The sequence below is a fragment of the Octopus bimaculoides genome, chromosome 29 (assembly GCF_046866305.1).
Source record: "Octopus bimaculoides isolate indiv1 chromosome 29, ASM4686630v1, whole genome shotgun sequence".
Taxonomy (NCBI): Eukaryota; Metazoa; Mollusca; class Cephalopoda; order Octopoda; family Octopodidae; genus Octopus; species Octopus bimaculoides.
This window is the reverse complement of record NC_142956.1, coordinates 2,384,627-2,402,126: the sequence shown is the minus strand read 5'-3', so window position 1 is coordinate 2,402,126 and position 17,500 is coordinate 2,384,627. Positions and strand designations below refer to the sequence as shown.

The window sequence follows — 17,500 nt, the reverse complement described above, 5'->3', positions numbered from 1 at the left end:
TGCGATCCGATGACCACGAGTCAGCTGCCCTAACCACTGGGCCATTGCGCCTCCATATATATATACATATATACACACATATATGTGTGTGTGTCTTCACCACTGCTTTCAACTTGTGTTGGTGTGTTTGTGTCCTTGTAATGTAACATAGCTGTTCAGCAAAAGAGACTGATAGAATAAGATGTACTGGTGTTTATATGGTCCACTAAAATTCTTCAGAGTGATGCTCCAGCATGGCGCTGTAGTCAAATTACCGAAACCAGTAAAACACTACAAGAATATCTATATCTGTCTTTGAGAATGTGTTCAGAAAGAATTCTTGGTAGAATCGGAATCTTTGGAAATGTTTTTAAATTCAAAATTCTAATGTAAAGAAATTTTGGGAAAAAGGAACCATTTTTCTGCTGTTCCCCCCACCTTTAAGATTTTTTTGTTTACATAATTAGGTTATTTCAAATTTTTATTCACACATACACACAAAAATGTGTTCATACACACACACATATATATACATACATGCACACACGCTCTCCCTCACACATATACAAGGTTGGCCAAAAGTCACCCAGCAGTAATAGTTCCATAAAAAGCATCTGTAATTCTGTATTGATTCAAATGGGAAAATGTGTCACTCAAAGACGACTTCAGTTTGAAGAATTTCCATAATGTTTCACAATTTTAGATGCTTTTATCAATTTCATTCAGCCGTTAAACATAAATAAGTCTTGGAATGAAATGGTTTTGATTTGCTGTCAGGTTACTTTTGGCCAACCTTGTATGTGTGTGTGTGTGTATATATATATATATATATATATATATATATATATATATACACTCTTTTACTTGTTTCAGTCATTTGACTGTGGCCATGCTGGAGCACCGCCTTTAGTCGAGCAAATCGACGCCAGGACTTATTCTTTGTAAGCCTAGTACTTATTCTATCGGCCTCTTTTGCTGAACCACTATGTTATGGGGACATAAACACACCAGCATCGGTTGTCAAGCGATGTTGGGGGGACAAACACACACACATACATATATATATATATATATATATATATATATATATATATATATATACATACATATATACATACATACATATACATGACAGGCTTCTTTCAGTTTCCGTCTACCAGATCCACTCACAAGGCTTTGGTGGTTGGTAAGCAAGCTACTTACCGCACAGCCACTCCTGCGCCTATATATATATATATATATATAGATCACTAGCCACTAAACCTTTTTTCTATTTTCTCTCCCTGTTTATTTTTGTGTTCCTTTCTGTCGAAGAGCGTAAGCTCGAAACGTAAAGGACTTTCTCACTTCCTGAGAGTTAAACTAATTCATCTGTTTGTTGTTTACACACCCGTCTTCGTCTTTTGTTTTTTTTGTAAATTCTCACTGTATATATATATATATATATATATATATATATATATATATATATGTATATATATATATATATACATACATACATACATACACATATACATATACACATACATATATATATATATATATATATATATATATATATATATATATATATATATACACATCTATACACTCAAACATGTGTGCACACAATAAATATATACACACACACACACACACACACACACACAAACACAAAGCTATTTTTTGCCCCAAGCAAGGTCAGGCACTTCCATTCCCTGCCACTCATCCCACCCCACAACCTCACCCTCCAAATAAAAGAAAAGAAATGAAGAAAATGCCAAATTGATTTTCAGAAGAAACGATTGCTTTGTAGAAGAGACAGGATAAGTGCTTGAGAACTGCTCCACTTTGGTGGAATTGCAAGAATTGATGCTGCTGCATTGATCTTTAGTTATCTTCGTTAAATACATCGGAAACGATGTTTGGCACAGAAACGAAATTTCCAAGTAGGATACTCGGAGGAATGTATGCGCACACTGCAGCCAACGGTTCTGATTCACCAGAAGCCGTTTACTTCAAACACTTTCAAAGTCTTAAGGTTGCTTATCGTTAAGCAAGCTGTCTCGTTATGCCAATATTTTACTTGCAGAATACGGCGGCTAGCTGCCAGAATCGTTAGCATGCCAAGCAAAATGCTTAGCGGCTTTGATTCCGTGTTTACGTTCTGAGTCCAAATTCTGCTGAGGTCAACTTTGCTTTTCGACGTTTCGAGGTTTGATAAATTCAGTACCAGTGATACATTGGGGTCGATGTAATTGACTGGTCCCTTCCTTGCAAATTTGAGGCCTTGTGCTTCCAGTAGAAAAGAAGTAATAATAATAATGATAATCATAATAATATTATTATTAAGGCAGAAACGGTAGTGCGCCGGGCGAAATGCTTAGCAGTATTTCGTCTGCTGTTAGGTTCTGAGTTCAAATTCCATCAAGGTCTACTTTGCCTTTCATCCTTTCGGGGTCAATAAATTAAGTACCAGTTGAGTACTGGGGTCGATGTAATTGACTTAATCCATTTGACTGTCCCTTGTTTGACCCCTTGTGGGCAATAAAGAAATAAGAAACGTTAGCACGCCAGACGAAGTGCTTAGCGGTATTTCGCCCGTTCCTACGTTCTGTGTTCAAATTTTGCCAAGGTTGACTTTGCTGTTCATCCTTTCGGGGTCGATAAATTAAGTACCAGTTACGCACTGGGGTCAATGTTATTGATTATCCTCCTCCCCACAAAAATCAAGGCCTTGTGCCTTTAGGAGAAAGGATTATTATTATTATTATTATTATTATTATTATTATTATTATTATTATTACTACTACTACTACTACTACTACAATTATTATTATTATAGCAGTGAGCTGGCAGGATCATTAGCACACCAGGCGAAATGCTTGGTGGTATTTCATCTGTCAGTATTTTCTGAGTTCAAATTCCGCCAAGGTCGACTTTGCTTCCATCCTTTCAGAGTCAAATAAGTACCAGTTACGCACTGGGGTCAAGATAATCAACTCAATCCCCTCCTCCAAGCTGCCCCTGTGGCAAAAATTTGTAATCATTATTATTTAAGGTAGCAAGCTAACGCAATCGTTGGCACACTGGACAAAATGGTTAGCATATTGTCTGCTTTAGGTTTTGAGTTCAAATTCTGCCAAGGTCAGCATTGTCCTTCATCCCATCAGGGTCGATAAAATAAGTACCAGTTGAAGACTAGGGTCAATCTAATCAACTTGTGGGGTCGATCTAATCCACTTGCCTCCTGTCCTGAAATTTCTGGCCTTGTGCTGAAATTTGAAATCATAAACCCCTCGCCTAGCAGTGCTACCGAGGGGCGCTGCCTGTTTGAGATAGGCTTTACAGGCACAGAAGTTCCATCGGCCGGGCCTGGCCGAGGTGCACTCGGAGCAACGAAACCATTCTGCAAGCACTCATCCAGTGCCTGAGCATTGCTGACCTGTGGGTTTAGGTCAATCACCCGCTGTCATGTGTCAGACGGATCCGGCTATCGGCTGAATCCATAGTGAAGATTACCCCACCGGCCTCCTTTAACCAGGAGGGGCAGGCAGTTTTTATTTGTCTGGTGGCTATAGCAAAATAGATGGTATGGTGGACTTGTCTGAAAGGTCTAAAGTCAGACACTTTCCTCTTTGGCCAAGGCCTCATTCAAGTTTCACTTGAAATGGAAAGTGAGGGTTGAGAGAGGGAAGTGTTGCCTTGTAGCAAGTTTGTTGAAAGGTGGGTGAATGTTGGAAGAATGGCCAGTGTGAAAGGACCAATTCTGAGCATACACCTGTAAAAAAAAAAAGGAAAGTAAAGAAGGGATCTTGCCCTGTTGATCAGGCGCCCATGGCTTTTGTGGGGTTTTCCATGAGTCATCTTAGAGCCCTTTTCCCTATTGGGAGTTTTTTTTTTTTTTTTTGTTATTTTATTTACACATTTTAAAACCCTTTATCATGTCCTTTAATGTACCTTTATGTTGCCCTTGTGGCCAATAAAAGAATTAATTATTATTAAAGGCAGCAAGGTGGCAGAGTGGTTCGCACGCCAGGCAAGATGCTTAAGTTTTTCGCCTGTCGCTATGTTCTGAGTTCAAATCCTGCTGAGGTTGGCTTTGTCTTTCATCCTTTCAGGGTCGATAAATTAAGTACCAGTTGAACACTGGGGAGTCTCTCTCAATAGCAATGTTCCACCTTCGAATGAGAGCATATACGAGGGCGAGTCAAAAAGTAATGCCATTTTGTTTAGGACAGGTGTAATTACCAACACAGGAACATGTATCATGCATCAAAATGAAGCTGGTCCTCTGTGGATCACATCCCTACTTCTCAACAGAGTCACCGATTCTCTCAGTAGCAACGTTCCACCTTCGAATGAGAGCATGTACGAGGGTGAGTGAAAAAGAAATGCCATTTTGTTTAGGACAGGTATAATAACCACCACAGGAACATGTATCATGCATCAAAATGAAGCTGGTCCTCTGTGGATCACATCCCTACTTCTCAACAGAGTCACCGATTCTCTCAGTAGCAATGTTCCACCTTCGAATGAGAGCATGTATCCCTTCCCCGTAAAATTCTGTTGACTGTTCTTTGAGCCACTCTTTCACTACCTCCACACTCACCTGATTTAGCACCTTCAGACTATCATGTGTTCGGCCCCATGAAAGAGGGTTTGAGAGGCAAACATTATCCCCCCCCCCCACACACACACACACATTACACAATCTACATACCCATACACACACACACACACACACACACACACACACACACACACACATATACACGTGTGTTAGGTTGGATTGAAAATAAAAAAACTGAAAATGCCTGAGGCCTAAAATCTTGCTATATATCATTACTAGGAAAATGATAAATTTTCGCTGAGATCAGTCAAGGGCATTTACTCCCTCAAAGCCCCCCAAACTCTGCTGTTGTAAAAAATTTACAAAGACCCCCCCCCCCCCATTTTCGGAGTTTAGGGGACTTGAGGGAGTAAATGCCCTTGATTGATCTCAGCAAAAAATTTAGCGTTTTTCTAGTAATCAAATACAGCAACAATTTAGCCCTCAGCCATTTTCAGTTTCTGCAATTTTTTTTTTTTTTTTCACTCCCCCCTAATAGCCATATGCACGTATACATATGTATCTGGCGTTGGGGGAGATATTAGCTTTCTCAGAATCAAGTGAGGGTTGGTGACAGGAGAAAATCTGCCTCAAGAGACTCCCTCCGACTCCTGCAAGCACGGAAAAGGGGATGTTAAACTGAAGTGGCTGTGTTCACTTCCTTCTGCTTCTCTTGTGACATCAAGAATTCTAGGGGGTCTTTGAGCAGTTGGACCCTATAAATTTGGAATAGACTTTTACAGCATCAATCTCTTTAATGATAAGCCTGTCTGGATCAGGACTGACCTGGGGCTAAACAACAACAACTATAACCACTAATACTAACTCCTATACTATACATTAGATAATGTAGTCTTAGATACACTATGCCTGAATAAAAGACGGGATGGTCACAGTTGGAACGTATTTGGTCATAGGTCTGTCTGGATCAGGACTGACCTGGGGCTAAAACTATAGCTATTAATACTAACTCCTATACTATACATTAGATAATGTAGTCCTAGATACACTATGCCTGAATAAAAGATGGGATGGTCACAGTTGGAACGTATTTGGTCATAGGTCTGTCTGGATCAGGACTGACCTGGGGCTAAAACTATAGCCACTAATACTACCTCCTATACTATACATTAGATAATGTAGTCCTAGATACACTATGCCTGAATAAAAGATGGGATGGTCACAGTTGGAACGTCTTTGGTCATAGGTCTGTCTGGATCAGGACTCAGTGTTGCACAGTGGTGGTGGTGGTGGTGGTGGTGCCAGCTGCACTATTCTGCATCTGCAACAGTCAGTGTGCATCAGTTGTTTGGCAGCTCAGCTGGTGTAGTGAGTGCAACGACTGCAGTCGCTGTTGTTGTTCTTGTGATGTTCACATATTTGCCGAGTTAGTCACCACGGCATTGTGCGTGTGTATGTGCATTTGGATCTCTGCGTGTGTGTGTGTGTTTTGAGTCAGATGAATGATTATAAAGCGAGACAGAGGGAAACAGAAACAGGGGTCTTGCTGTAGATTGGGGGGGGGGGGGGTACTGCCGCAAAGGAATATGCAATGTTTAACCTCTGAGTGTCCAGGTTACTCAGCCAAACTTAATAACTTGGTCAGTTATCAAACGGTAATATCTATCTGTTCTCATTGTTTTAGATTAATCAGGCATTATCCTGAAAGCATTGAGATTGCAATGACATGACTTTATTTTTAGAATGACATTCTAGAGTAGAAACTGTGAGGAAGTTGAAGTGTATATCATTGTACAGAGTGTCCTATCGCATGGGATTATGGTCAGATCTTGTCAACCTGAACATAGAAGAGAAAGAATATTTTGGCTACGGTCAATTTAAAAACCAAAACGGATATATATGTATATATATATATATATATATATATATATATATATGCATATATTGTATTTTGGGTTGGTCATTTTTTTTTCTCAAATAAACACATGCACTATTCATTTGTTCTTCACTCGTTTATTACAGTCCTTATTTTAATTTGTGTCCGACGACCGGAAATGTTTTGTCACAATTGTGGCCTCTTCAGCAACACTTTGTGTGCTCAGCTTAGTCCAATATATATATATATATATATATATATATATATATATATATATATATATATATATATATATATATAGGGGAAGAATGTACAAAAAAACAAAGTACAAAGACAGGTGGTGTAGACAATAAACAGATGTATTAGTATGACGATCAGGAAGTTAAAAAGTCTTTAACGTTTCGAGCCTACGCTCTTCCACAGAAAGAAACAAGGAGAGAAAATAAAGAATATGTAGTGGCTAGCAATCTTTCATATATATATGTATATATATATGTATATATATATATATATATATATATATATATATATATATATATAAATAAACAAGGTGTCCACAAGGTCTGGGTACATGAAGGAAATAAAATCATAACATAAACAATTAAATATAAAAAATAATAATTCCTTAAAGTATGTGTTAATCCCCATGTACCCAGACTTTGTGGACACCCTGTATATATAAATGTATGTATATTTTTTCAATGTTTACAAATAACACGGAAAAAATAAATAGTTACCATAGTGCAGGTGCCACATAAAAAGCACCGAGTCCACACTGTAAAGTGGTTGGTGTTTGGAAGGGCATCCAGCTGTAAAAACCTTGCCAAAACTGACCTCGACTGTGCTTTTGCCAGGTAAAACGTACTAAGTCCACTCTGCTGGGTGGTCAGTATTAGGAAGGGCATCCAGCTGTAAAAACCCTGCCAAAACAGTCACAGAAGTGTGGTGCAGGCTTCTGCCTGGTCAGCTCCTGTCCAACCCATGCCAGCATGGAAGGCAGACACTAAAGGATGATGATGATGATGTCATATATATCCCTTCAGCATTTAATCTGGCCCAAACATTCTTCCAGTTTTATCTTCAAATTGGCCAGATCCAGCCTCTCACACCTACCCTTCAATGTCATTCTAAATATAAGCAACAACATCATCGAAATCTTTAAGCTATGAGATAATGCAAGATTAATTCAAAACAATGTGAATATAAGCATTACCTTTCATAATCATCATCATCATCAACCCCATTTTAGCTTCCATTGTCCATGCTGGCATGGGTTGGGCCGCTTGACCAAGAGCTGACAAGCTGGGGAGCTCCAGTCTGATTTGGCACAGTTTCTACAGCTGGATGCTCTTCCTAACGCCAACCACTCCAAGAGTATAACGGGTGCTTTTGCATGCCACCAGCACGGGTACCAGTCGTGTGACACCTGTGTCTGCCACAACTTGAATTCACTTGGCTTGATGGGTCTTCTACTGAAAGCACAGCATATTGCCGGACGTTTCGGTCATTTGTCATTGGCCCCGCGAGGCCCAATGCTTGAAAAGTGCTTTTTACATGCCACTGGCACAGGTGCTAGTTATGCGACGCACCGGCACCGGCCACGTTGCCTCCGTGAGGCCCAACACTCAATAGATGCTAAGGGTGATACCTCTATACCACAACTTTCTCTCACTCTTACTTCCTGTTTCTGTTGTGCCTGTAATTCAAAGGGGTCAGCCTTGTCACACTCTGTGTCACGCTGAATCTCCCCCCGAGAACTACGTTAAGGGTACACGTGTCTGTGGAGTGCTCAGCCACTTGCAAGTTAATCTCACGAACAGGCTGTTCCGTTGATCGGATCAACTGGAACCTTCGTCGCCGCAACCGAGGGTGTAAATTATAGGAGTGGCTGTGTGGTAAGTAGCTTGCTTATGAACCACATGGTTCTGGGTTCAGTCCCACTGCGTAGCATCTTGGGCAAGTGTCTTCTACTCTCGCCTCGGGTCGACCAAAGCCTTGTGAGTGGATTTGGTAGACGGAAACTGAAAGAAGCCCGTCGTATATATGTATATATACATATATACATATGTATGTTTGTGTGTCTTTGTTTGTTCCCCCAACATGCTGGTGTGTTTACGTCCCCGTAATCTAGCGGTTCGGCAAAAGGGGTCCGATAGAATAAGTACTAGGCTTACAAAGAATAAGTCCTGGGGTCGATTTGCTCGACTTAAAGGCGGTGCTGTAGCTTGGCCACAGTCAAATGACTGACACAAGTAAAAGAGTAAATATATATATATATATATATATATATATATATATATATATATATATATATAAGGGTTTCGCGTCCAGAAAGCGCTTCGCTTTGCAGCGTCTCTTCAAACCCTAATTAATGGTCGGCAGCAATTAGTGTGTTAAGATATGTAGTTTATTTGTCAGACAAACAGACATACTGATAATGTATAATAATGTGTATAGATGACGTCTGCGTATATACCCGCTGTCTGTGTGTCTGTGTGTGTGTGTGTGTATAAAATGTTTGTGTGTCTGTGTGTGTGTGTGTATAATTTATTAATATATATATGTAGGTATATGTATGTATGTATATATGTTTCGGTATGGATTATTAATGTTTGTTCATCATGTGCAGCCTTGTACAGAACGACTTTCCACCCCCGCCCCCCTCGCCCGCCATCGGCAGCCACATTATCTTGGTGATGGCTCAATCGGTATCTTTCAGAGGAACAGCGGAGATGAGGCTTACAGAGAAATATTGGGGTGAGGAAGCGGGGGCGGGGGGTACTGTGCCTACCTCTGTCTGTCTGTCTTCGTCTATCTAAATAGATCTCTCTCTCTTTCTCTCTCTCTCTCTCTCTCTCTCTCTCTGTCTGCCCACCTACCTTTCTACCTACCTACCTATCTATCTATCTATCTCTTTGTCTATCTATCTATCTATCTATCTCTTTGTCTATCTATCTATCTATCTATCTCTTTGTCTATCTATCTATCTATATATCTATCTCTTTGTCTATCTATCTATCTATCTGTCTGTCTCTCTGTCTATCTATATCTATCCATCTATCTGTCTGTCTATCTATCTATCTATCTACGTACCTACCTCTATCTGTCTCTCTATCTATCTATCTATCTATCTATATCTATGTCTATGTATGTATATCTATCTGCCTATCTGTGTGTGTGTGTACCTGTACGTTCGGATGGATATATCGACTGGCTAAAACTTGGCTGACGTTTCTCTATTCTTTCCTTTCATTGTCAAATACAGCTTTCACTATTTTTACACACACACACACACACACACACACACACACACACACACACACACACACACACACACACACACACACACACACACACACACACACACACACACACACACACACAGTGATAGATAGGTAGTGATAGATTGATAGATTAATAGAGAGATACACACAGATTTTGTATGTGATGCCAGCATGCACAACGGACGTTAAACAATAATGGTGATTTATATATGTGTATATATGTGTGTGTGTATATATATATATATATATATATATATATATGTATATATAATTGATACATTATAAGTCGGTATGTTTTCCATTCACCTTGTCTCTTTCTCACAAACTGTCTTTCTTTGTTTCTCTTTCTCTCACACACTCACAAACTCTCTCCGTCTCTCCCCCCCCTCTCTCTCTCTCTTCCATGACTCATTCTGTTGCTGCAGTTTTTCTTTTGATAGCTATGTCATGTCTCTACAACAACTACTGCTGCTGCTACCGCAGGTCGTGGAGGCGGTGGTGGTGTGTTGTAGCACTACTGTTGCTGCAGCTGTTTGTCGATGGCGCTACAATACCGGTGCGCCACCCCCGCCACCACAGCTGTTAATGCGTTGCTCCAATACAGCTGTTGCTACTACTACTACTACCACCGCTGTTGTTCTTACTACAACCTCGCAGCTTCACAACGCCACTACTGCAGCTTCTACTACATCACTTTTGCTTCTTCTACTACTACTACTACTACTTCTACTACTACTACTTCTACTACTACTGCTACTACTACTACTCCTACCACCATCACCGCTACCACTTCAACTACTACTACCTTCGCAACCACTACCACAACCACCACCAAAACCACTGCTACTACCACCACCACCGCCACTATTATCACCGCCACTACTACTACTACTACTACCACTACAATCATTACTACTACCACTACTTCCACAATCACCACCAAAATCACTACCACCACTACTACTACTACTACAACCACCACCACTACCACCACCGCCACTATTACCGCCACCACTTCTACTACTACTACTACTACCTCTGCAACCATTACCACAACACCACCAAAACCACTACTACTACCACCACCTCTACAGCCATCACTATTACCACTACTACCACCAACACCACTACAATCATTACAACTACCACCACCACCACCACTACCACAGCTACTACCAAACTACTCCTTCATCCCTGCACTATTATCTTTCCTTCAACATTCCTACATTTTCCTCATCAGCTTCACTCCCCCCTCTCCTACCCCCCCATTGTTGTTGCCTCTCTTTCACTATTTCTACTCTTCTCTCTCTCTCTCTCCCTCTCCCTCTGTCTTACACCTCCCTTTCCCTTTCCTCCCCCTCTCTCTCTCTCTCTCTCTCTGTAGTCATATAGTCATTTTTTTTTTTTTACTTTTGGCAAAGATCGGAAATTTTGATGTAGGGGGTGAAGTCGATCACACCGATTCCCCCCTTGGGATAAACTGGGGCTTACTTTATCGATTCCCCCCCCCCCGAAAGGGATGAAACGAAGAGTCGACCTCAGTGGAATTTGAACTCAGAATGCCAAAACCAATGAAGCATTTCACCCAGTGTGCTAACGATTCTGCTAGCTCACTGCCTTAATAATAATAATAATAATAGTAGTAATAATAATAATAGTAATAATAATAATAGTAATAATAATAATAGTAATAATAATAATAGTAATTATAATAGTAATAATAATAGTAATAATAATAATAGTAATTATAATAGTAATAATAATAATAGTAATTATAATAGTAATAATAATAATAATAATAATAAAAATAGTAATGATAATATGTCCTTATGTTTACAAGGGGGAGACAAGCACCTCCACCCATGCTACTCCAGACTGATGACGAGCAAAGACTCAGAAACCTGTCTCTGGATGCAGGCTTAGCTGGGCGGAGGTGCTTGTCTCTCTCTTGTAAACATAAGGACACAGGAAATGTGTCAAGGCCGACAGGAAGCAGTGCAGCTTCCTAGGTCTAATCAACAGTAGTATTATACCCTTCAGGGGACTGTCACATGAAGTTGGTGTTGATGTGTTTATATCCCTATAACTTAGCGGTTCAGCATGAGAGATTGATAAAATAAGTACCAGGATTTAAGAAATAAGTTTTGGGGTCAATTCATTTGACTAAAATTTCAAAGTGATGCTCCAGTATGGCTGAAGCAAATTGAAGATATATAATACATAGATGTATATATGTTGGGCTTCTTTCAGTTTCCATCTGCCACATTACTGACAAGGCTCTGACCAATATGGGGATGTAGTAGAACACATTTGCCCAAGGTGTCATGCAGTGGGACTGAACCCGGAACCATGTGGTTGGGAAGCAATCTACTTGTCACACACACACACACACACACACACACACACACACACACACACACACACAAGGCTTCTTTCAGTTTCCGTCTACCAAATCCACTCACAAGGCTTGCCCAAAGTGCCACGTAGTGGGACTGAACCTGGAACCATGTGGTTGGGCTTCTTTCAGTTTCCGTCTACCAAATCCACTCTCAAGGCTTTGGTCAGCCCGAAGCTATAATAGAAGACATTTGCCCAAGGTGCCACACGGTGGGATTGAACCCAGAACCATGTGGTTACAAAGCAAACATCATACCACACAGCGATGTCTGTGCCTGAGAGTTATTTCGAGGCTGCGAAAGGATTGGGCACAACAAGAGTGATGAGGGCATTTGGCCATAGAGGGCTTTACCCTAAAGAACCCTCATTCTGATTCGTTCAAGCAGGGAAAGAAAAACATGGCTGTGTGCTTAAGAGGTTTGGTTTACAACCATGTGATTTTGAGTTCAATCCTACCACACAGTGCCTCGGTTATGTGTCTTGTGTATGTATGTATCTCTTTGGGTTTGTATTTGTCCTCCCAACACTGCTTGAGGTAAACCACTGGCCCTAGGGAAATATTAGTTGGCACTCCGTCACTTACGACGTCGAGTGTTCCAGTTGATCCGATCAACGGAACAGCCTGCTTGTGAAATTAACGTGCAAGTGGCTGAGCACTCCACAGACACGTGTACCCTTAACGTAGTTCTCGGGGATATTCAGCGTGACACAGTGTGACAAGGCTGACCCTTTGAATTACAGGCACAACAGAAACAGGAAGTAAGAGTGAGAGAAAGTTGTGGTGGAAGAGTACAGCAGGGTTCACCACCATCCCCTGCCGGAGCCTCGTGGAGCTTTAGGTGTTTTCGCTCAATAAACACTCACAACGCCCGGTCTTGGAATCGAAACTGCGATCCTATGACCACGAGTTGCTGCCCTAACCACTGGGCCATTGCGCCTCCACAGGGAAATATTACCTTAGTTGAAAACAGATAAAGGTTGGCAACAAGAAGAGCAGCCAGCTGCAAAAAAATCTGCCTTGATAAACCTTATCTGACCCATGCAAGTATTGAAAACGGTGGTTGTGATATAGTGCCCACCACCCCACAAAACAATTCCTCTCCCACTCCTTCTTCCACCTACACAATCCCACCACAAATGCTGCAGCACAATTCCCACACATCTCAACTAAAAAACATTAACTGCCCTCCCACCAAAAAACCCCGCCCCCACCTCCTGAAGCTCTAAACCACATCATAGTTATCAGCACCTTGCATCCCACCGACCAACCCAACAAATTTTGTACATGCCCCACAATTCCTAGGCACCACACAAATCTCCTGTATCCCACAATATATGTGTGTCTGTTTTATATCTGCAATGCTTACATTTTACTCCACCTGCACAATGTAGCCCTCCTGTTAAATCTCTTTTTTCTCTCTCTCGTTTTCAGAAAACCAGAAAAGGGGTTACGATTCCTCATTGAGCATGGTTTTGTCGACCATTTACCGGCAAATATTGCCAAATTCCTGCTTACACGCAAAGGACTCAGCAAACAGATGATTGGAGAGTACCTAGGAAATTTGCAGAATCCGTTAAACCAAGAAGTTTTAGAGTGAGTATTGTTTAATTCATTGGCCCTTAATTGAGGTTTTGTTTCACTCTGTTGAGTGGTTGGTGTTAGGAAGGGCATCCAGCTGTAAAAATCCTGCCAAAACAGTCACAAGTCTGGTGCAGGCTTCAGCCTAGCTGGCTCTTGTGAAATCGTCCCACCTATGCGAGCATGGAAGGCAAATGCTGGAGTGGTTGGCGTTAGGAAGGGCATCCAGCTGTAGAAAGTTTGCCAGATCAGATTGGAAACTGGTGCAGCCCTCTGGCTCTCCAGACTTCAGTCAAATCGTCCAACCCATGCCAACATGGAAAGTGGACGTTAAACGATGATGATGTGTTGGGTATTGGAGTTTATACAATTAAGGATGTGGGTTAGGGTTTTTAGAGATGGTGGGGACAGTTGATGATTTGTGGGGATGTATGCAGGTTTTGTGGTAATGTTTGTGGGAATCGTGGGCTGCGATGGATCTGTGGTGTCTGGGAATTCTGGGATTGCAAGAGATATGTGGGAATTGTGAGATGCATGAGATTTGTGGGACACGTGGGAAAATTGTGGGATGCAAGTAATTTTTGAGATACATGTGTAAATTGTGGGTAGGATGCAAGAAATTTGTGGGAATTGTGAGATGCAAGAGATTTGTGTGGTGCCTGGGAATTGTGGGGCATTGTGGATTTGTTGGGTGGGAATTGTGGGATGCAAGGAATTTATGATGTCGTTTAGAGCTTTAGGAAGTGGAGCAGAAGTTTTTGGTGGGAGGGCAGTTAATAATTTTTAGTTGATGTGTGTGGGAATTGTGTTGCAGGGTTTGTGGTGGGATTGTGTCGGTGGAGGAGGGAATGAGAGAGAATTGTTTTGTGGGGTGGTGGGCATTATATTACCACTACCCTGTTACTCTACCCTGTTACTCTACCCCCCCCCCCCCCCATGCTGCAGCTGTTACTCTCTATTTATGTACATAAAACACTTTTATTATTATAACTTTATAATAATAACAATAATGATAATGATAACTCCATAAATCTTTCTAACGACCCGCAACAGCGCCACCTGCTGTGTTGTTGTTGTTGTTGCTAGAAATAGCAGTGAAATTACATAATAGGATATTAACAGAAGGACATATTGGACAATGTGACTGTGGTTGCAGAGAGGTCACCGGGTCAGCACCTGTTGGTCAATGACAGGTCCAGTGGATTAGGGATCAGGGATCCACTGGAGCTAAATAACTACAAAACTGACTTATATAACATGCACACACCCATACATGCAAACATACACACACTCACACATACACACTCACACAGCACACATGTACACACTATCAAACACACACATTGTCCTATATACAGGCACACACTGCCGTATGCGTGCACACACACACACACACACACATACACAATCCATGCCCCCCTCCCCCACTGCCTCCCCACTCCCACACCCTCCTCTCCATACACACATAGTACTCCCCCTCCCCACAGGTAGATCGATGTACACCTGGTGCTGTCGTGACTCACAAGGAACTACGGGTGCTGATAACTATGATCCTGATGATGATGATGATGATGATAATCCTTTTATTAGCCACAAGGGCTCACATTCAACGACATTAAATGACAGGACGATACGATGGGTTTTACAGTGTGTAGACAATATAAATAACAATAAAAAATTAGATTACTATTTGTAAATCTCACAATGGGAGATATTCAGCAACAATACTTTAGAGTAAAGATTATTTGCCAACATAACACGGCAGTCCTGGTTGAGGATGAATGTTGCTGTAATTTAGCCCCAGGAGACATCGTCTCCAGCTGGCTATACGACACGATCTGTCCCCTTATATTTTCGAACAAGGGAATCTAGCACCCCCACTCAGCTCAAACCAATATCTGTGTATCGTGGTTCCTGGGTTATTTCCTTTCATCAGCACAGAATAATTGTTCAGCTAGAGGTGGTGCTGCCAAATTTCCATTCGAAATATATAGTTTTCAAAGTGACAACTTGTCACTGATCTATAAATTAGAAAATTACTATTTTTAAATCTCATAACGAGAGATATTTAGCAACAATATTTTGGAGTAAAGATTATTTGCCAGCATAACACGGCAGTCCTGGTTTAGGATGAATATTGCTGTAATTTAGCCCCAGGAGACATCGTCACCAGCTGGCTATATGACACGATCTGTGTCCTTATATTTTCGAACAAGGGAATGTAGCACCCCCACTCAGCTCAAAACAATATCTGTTTAAAAATATACCTACCACACGGCTACTTATTTCATTATTACCCACAAGGGGCTAAACATAGAGGGGACAAACAAGGACAGACAAAGGGAATGAGTCGATTACTTCGACCCCAGTGTGTAACTGGTACTTAATTTATCGACCCCGAAAGGATGAAATGCAAAGTCGACCTCGGCGGAATTTGAACTCAGAACGTAATGGCAGGCGAAATACCACTAAGTATTTCGCCCGGCATGCTAACGTTTCTGCCAGCTCGCCGTCTTACCACACAGCCACACCTGTGTGTGTGTTTTATATAAACTTGTCCTGAGGGGTAGGAAAAGACCGCCCCCCCCCCCGCACAATGCTGCTTTCTTTTTCAGGTTGTTTTTCACATGTGACTTGTGAAATTGATAGGGTTTGAGATTCAGAGACAACGACGAGGTGGTGGTGGTGGTGGTGGTGATGGTGGGGGTTGTTGTTGTTCATGTGGTGATAATCTTGGTGGTTTTGATAGTAGTGGTGGCTGTGATGCTGGTGTCAATGGTGGTGGAGTCCGCTCCCCCCACCCCTCGTTGCTAAGGTAACGCACTACCTCTCTAGTAACCAGTTCCTCCCCCTCCGCTTCCCTCGCTCTGCTTAATTACTCTAAGCCCCCCCTTCCCTTTAGTGTTAATAAATTAAATCCGGGTTTCGGGTGGGGTCAACTTCTTTGATGTCATTTGCATCAGGATGTTGTGGGTGGGGGAGGGGGTGAAGAGGTGGCTGGGTGTAAGGTGAGATCTACAGTAGCAGTGGTGTTGTGTGTGTATGTGTGTGGCTATATATATATATATATATATATATATATATATATATAAAAACCTACACACAAACAAACACACGTGTATGTGTCTATGTGTGTATACTCTTTTTACTCTTTTACTTGTTTCAGTCATTTTGACTGCGGCCATGCTGGAGTACCGCCTTTAGTCGAGCAAATCGACCTCAGGACTTATTCTTTGTAAGCCTAGTACTTATTCTATCGGTCTCTTTTTGCCAGACTGCTAAGTTACAGGGACGTAAACACACCAGCATCGGTTGTCAAGCGATGTTGGGGGGACAAACACAGACACACAAACACATACATATATATATATATATATATATATATATATATATATATATATATATATATTTATTATTTTATTTAAAAGAGTTCCAACTCTGTTTTTTATGTTTTATTTATATTCTTGTAAAATTAATGTGGGATATTGGGATATAGAATATGGAATATATAATATATAATATAAAAATGGATGGTACAATGAAATGAAGTATTGAATGTCTTATTGAATATATGGAATATTGAGTGTTCAATATAAAGGATTAAATATATAAAGGCGAATACGTATTTTCAATACCTTTTGGTATTTCATCATGGCCGGTATCTGACAGACTGTAACAGATACTGTTACCTGGGGCAGTCCCCTGGCTTGCCAGCTCCTGTCAAAACATCCAACCCATGCCAGTATGGAAAATGGACATTAAAGGAGAGTGATTTTATATATGTGTATATATATATATATATATAAACAATATATGAGTATATGCATATATAT

The 17,500-nt window shown here is 41.0% G+C and overlaps 1 protein-coding gene across 7 annotated transcripts in view; it reads left to right on the top strand.

Annotated features, from left to right (window-relative positions):
• Positions 1-17,500, top strand: part of LOC106874315 (uncharacterized) — a 297,482-nt gene that overhangs the window by 227,393 nt on the left and 52,589 nt on the right. For all 7 annotated transcript variants that reach the window (XM_089345559.1, XM_089345556.1, XM_089345554.1 and 4 more), the window contains exon 3: positions 13,521-13,682. In XM_089345559.1, the coding sequence (XP_089201685.1) occupies positions 13,521-13,682 (162 nt within the window). The remainder of the gene's footprint in view (positions 1-13,520; positions 13,683-17,500) is intronic.